The 4,554-nt window shown below is 58.1% G+C and overlaps 1 protein-coding gene across 1 annotated transcript in view; it reads right to left on the bottom strand.

The window, feature by feature from the left end:
• LOC105307463 overlaps positions 1-4,554 on the bottom strand; it is a gene marked incomplete at its 5' end in the record, with an annotated part of 49,416 nt that overhangs the window by 23,576 nt on the left and 21,286 nt on the right. The window contains one exon of the mRNA XM_023524841.1: positions 275-517. Coding sequence (XP_023380609.1) covers positions 275-517 — 243 coding nt within the window. The remainder of the gene's footprint in view (positions 1-274; positions 518-4,554) is intronic.

Here is a 4,554-nt window from a genome sequence, read left to right as displayed (position 1 = left end):
CTGGCTTATAACCTGAATTCCCATCCTTCTTCTGGAAGTCTCCCTTGATCCACCCAACCAGAAAAGATGCCCCTTCATTCTGAAGCTCATGGGGCGGGGTGAAGGGACAGAGAGAATGGTAGGTATGGCTTGGTCCCTTCTCTAGGGGACGCTGGCTTTCTCCTTCCTAGTTCCCTCTCACAGAGTGGGAGTGCGAATGGGGTTTCTTAATGCAAGGCTAGAGCCAATGACAAACGACCTTGTGAACGGGCCCCACTCCCCAGCAGCCACTCACAGTCCACGGTCCACTGCAGCGCCCAGCCGTGGGGTCGTAGCAGGTCATGCACTGTTTCCAGCACCGTCTGCAGCTTCTGTTTCTGTCCTATCTCGGACTGTGTCACCTCGGCCACATTCAGCTTGCAGCCCGCCAGTTTTTCTACAACGAGGACAGGAGAGAAAAGGTAGAGTGTCAGGAAAAGCTGGAGGGACGCAGGGCCGGTCGCCTGGTCAACTGTCTCCCCGGCCGAGTCCCAGAGGGGAGCAGGTCACCCACAACCACGGGGAGCTGGCAGGATGCGGAGCACAGAACTCTGCACTTTCAAGTTCATCTTCCTTAGCCGATCACTCCACGATGAAAAGGGGGTGGGACGCGAGGTTAAAACTGTGGGCAGAAAATGAACGAAATGATGCACGGTGCGGTGGGGTGAGCTGCCGGGGTGGGCAGGGAGGTGCGCAGGCTGTGCCAGGCTTCCCGGAGCGGGGAGGACTTCGATAAGAAGATGGAAAAGGTCTGACGTGTTGCCCACCCCCACCCCGGCACGCTCAGGCCCCCACGCTTGTTGCTCCAACACTCGGACACCAGGACGAGAAGGACAATTACATAGGCACAGATACCTGCGGCTGTGTCATTCCCCAGGGGAGCAGGAAGCAACCTGGAGGAGCCGGACAAGAACGGTCACATCTGCCCGAGAGTCAGTCACCGGGACTGAGAGCCAGCTGCAGCCCGTGCACCCTCATTTCCCTCCCACGCTTGGGCCCCCACCCGCGAAGGCGCCAGGCTGGGACGCGCCCTCCGGTTGGTTCCCTCCCATCCGTTCGCTCTAAGACTCGGTGTCTCCTGTGACACCATGGAAGTGACGCAGCAGAAAACCGTGACATCGCTCACGGAGAGGTGACTGCGAGGTGCTGGGGGCAGAGCCTGCTTCGCCGCACGCCCTCGGCTCAGAGCGGCTGTCGGCGGCCGGCTCGGAGGGCAGATTTTAAAGCTGTCCCGTCACATCACCGTAAAGGCGTAAAAGCAAAGTTCCGTTTAAGGCATTTTCGCCGGAAGTGTCTGCTACGTCAACGTTCTCTCCCCGTGTCCATCTCTCCCTCCGTTAGAACAAGGATACCCACTTTCGATATTCCCTGGAGGATGCTGTCATTATGCGGCAATGCCTGCTGGGCTTAGGATCCTGCATTCATTCACGCGTGCGTGCATGCGTGCATTCGCTCATGGCGTGATAACTGAGCACCTACTACGCACCAGGCACTGTCCGAGGGCTGATACGACACACAGACCGGAGCGGGGCTGAGCAAGGAGATGGCCTCAAACAGCGGCAGCGTGGGGAGCAGGGAGCACCAGGGCGAAACGGGAACCCAGTGAAAGGCGCCCCGTGGAGGAAGGGCCCCCCCACTTGTCCCTTTTGATTTTCCTCCATCTGTAGCTGAATAATCCACAGCTGTCTGTCCAATGAACACCTTGAAAATACAGAGCAGGTCCCCAGGGGTTCAACAGCCAGGGAGAGAGCAGAGCGGGGGCCCTCGGGGAGAGCCGGTGGTCCGAGAGGCCCTCCCACTGGGAGAGACGGGGAGCCCGGCGTGCCTCTGCTGTCCCCCAGCCAGCCCTGCAGACTGGACACGGCCGGTCACCAGGTGGAGGAGGATGGGCAGAAACTGTATTCGTCTGCTCAGGCTGCGGGAACAAAGCACCACGGACTGGGCAGCTTAAACAAAGGAAATTTACTTCCTCACAGTCCTGGAGGCGAGAAATCCAAGATCAAGGGGTCAGCAGAGGCAGTTCCTCCTTGGCTTAGAGACGGCTGTCCCTGTGTCCTCCCACGATCGTCCCTCTGTGTGTGTCTGCGTCCTGCCCGCCTCCTCTTACAAGGACGCCAGTCGTGTGGGCTTAGGGCCCACCCCGGTGACCTCACGTAACTTAGTCCCCTCTTTAAAGACCTTGTCTCCAAACACAGTCACATTCTGAGTCCTGGGGCGAGACATCAACATAGGAAGTTTGGGGGAACACGCTCAGCCCATCACAGGGCCCAGGAGGCTGGCCGTGCCTGGGAGCTGCCTGAGGCTGGGTCTTCGGTGACTATACTAACGTGGGGGTACATGGCCAGGACCCCCATTTCCTAGCACGGAAAGATGGGGTGGATTCTCAAGGGTGGCAGGCAAACGGGCGAGGGCTGAGCTGCGAACGCTCGTCATACGAGGAAGGGCCCCGCCTTTGGCACAGAGAGGGACATGCCCATCAGCCAGAAGCAGGACAGCAGCTACCTGGAAACCCCTCCCAGCCTGGGCACCCCCCTCATCCCACCAACGGTCCACCTTGGGAGTGATGCTGCAGACCTGAAGTCATGCCCACCACGTGGCAGAGGGCCCAACAGCTACTTCGGAATCTGTTCTCGAGAAAAAGAACACATCTGGGGGCCTGGTGGTGACCAAGCGCAGAGGTCCATTCTCTTCCTCATCTCCCTTACTCCCGCCTTCTCTATCCCCTCCGAACGCAAAGCTCCCCTGCTTCCCCCTCCCTCACCCTGGACCCTTCACATCCTCCGCTGCCTCTCTTCCTCCTGACCTCTGACGGCTGACCGCCCAGGGCCCAGTGCTCAGACCTCTCCTCTCTCTACAGATGTACCGGAGTCAGCTTTGGCCTCGACGCTCGGCCAAAATCGATTCCACTTTGGCTTCTGCCTTTGGAAAGCCGAAGAGTCGCATGCCTGCGTCCTGCCATTCCTGGCATCCCTGGGCTCGGGGACCACGTGGTCACGTAAGCTGCATCTCATCAGTGTCATGTCATTAACAAGACCAGGCAAGACATTCCGATGTTCCGTTAATAGTCTCCCCCACTGTTCTTTCCCTCGGCCAGACAAAGGGGTACGTCAACCCGCTCGACGCACGAAACATTCCAGAGTTGCCTCATCAAGCACTTATGCGAGATGCTCACACAGGATGGCTTTGCAGCTTCTCCGTGACAGAAAGGCCACCCGAGCCACGGTCAGCATCCTGTTCTGCTCTCCAGACAACACACCTGCTGTGACACGACTTCCTGACAACCATCCCTCTACTCCAGGGAGGGCACTGGGCTCACGTACGGGCGACCAAGGCTGAGATACAGACGCAAATTCACGGCCTGTCCCGTCATCCTGAGAGCCAGTTACAGTTCCACGGCCACGGTGCTGGACCTAAGGCTTGGGGACCCTGGTTTTCCACCTAATTGGGCAAAGCCACAGGTGGATGCAGAAGAACCGGAAAGAAAAAATGTGAGTGCAACACCCTGAAGTTTCCTTCTGAACATATTAGGAAACATCTCCGTTAGGCAGTGAGTGGAGCACCAGCTAAAGGGACTGTTTCACGGGCATCATCGCTAACAGCAAACTCTTCAAGTCCAAGAGTCAGTCGACGAGCAGCGAACGCTTTCCCGCGAGAGGGAGGAGAGCCGGTGACCCAGGGCTGCCTCGCCACAGGCCAGCCCAAGGTCGATGCTCCTCCAGCCCTCACTGTTGAAAGTCAGCGTCCTTTCGTCACACATGTCTGCTTCGATGACCTCGAGAGCCGCCTAGAACCTGGCAGTACCCGGAATGGCCACACCGACGCCACAGTACGAGACGTCAAAACTCTGACCAACGTTTTTAATAACAAAGTTCTCATAACTGCTAAACAATCTTGATAACATTTCGGACTTATCCCTGTACAACGGAAGCTCATTCTAAGATGCGGGTTCTCGGCTCAGCCAAAGAGAGATGTAAATTCTTGGCCACTCAGCTTACGGACAGGTAACGAATCCGGAGCGCCCTCTCCAGGTCAGGCCATCTCATCTGGTCCCATGGTGTCAACCGTCACCTCTGCTCTGAGCGCTCCAGCCGGACCCCACAGCTGACTCAGGTGAGACGGGCATCTCACTCCACCCCATGCTACTCCCGAGGGCTCCCTCATCACCCACTGCTCAGACCATAAACCCTGGCGTCGGCCTCATGCCTCTGGCAGCTTTACCCTCAAAAGATCCTCCACGTCTGCACTTCCTTCCCAGCCCAAGTCACTTCATCTGATGCCTGGGCCGCTGTGGCCGCGGCCTGAGTGATCCCCGGGCTCTCGGCCCTGACCCTCCTCCCGCTTCATCTGCACCCAGAAGCCCAAGAGACCTTTAAAACGAACTTGGATCATGCCACGGCCCTGCCCAAAGCCTCTGCTGGCTTCCTGTCGCTTGAAATAAAAGCCTGTGTCTGTCTACTAAGGCTGGACGCGGTCTATCAGGCCCATGCCACCTTCCCAGCTTGCAAACATCCTCTCTCTCCCTCTCCGTCTGTCTCT

This window comes from Pteropus vampyrus, unplaced genomic scaffold, assembly GCF_000151845.1.
Source record: "Pteropus vampyrus isolate Shadow unplaced genomic scaffold, Pvam_2.0 Scaffold499, whole genome shotgun sequence".
NCBI lineage: Eukaryota > Metazoa > Chordata > Mammalia > Chiroptera > Pteropodidae > Pteropus > Pteropus vampyrus.
Note: the sequence above shows the minus strand (reverse complement) of the source record. Positions and strands in the feature narration are given on the sequence as shown.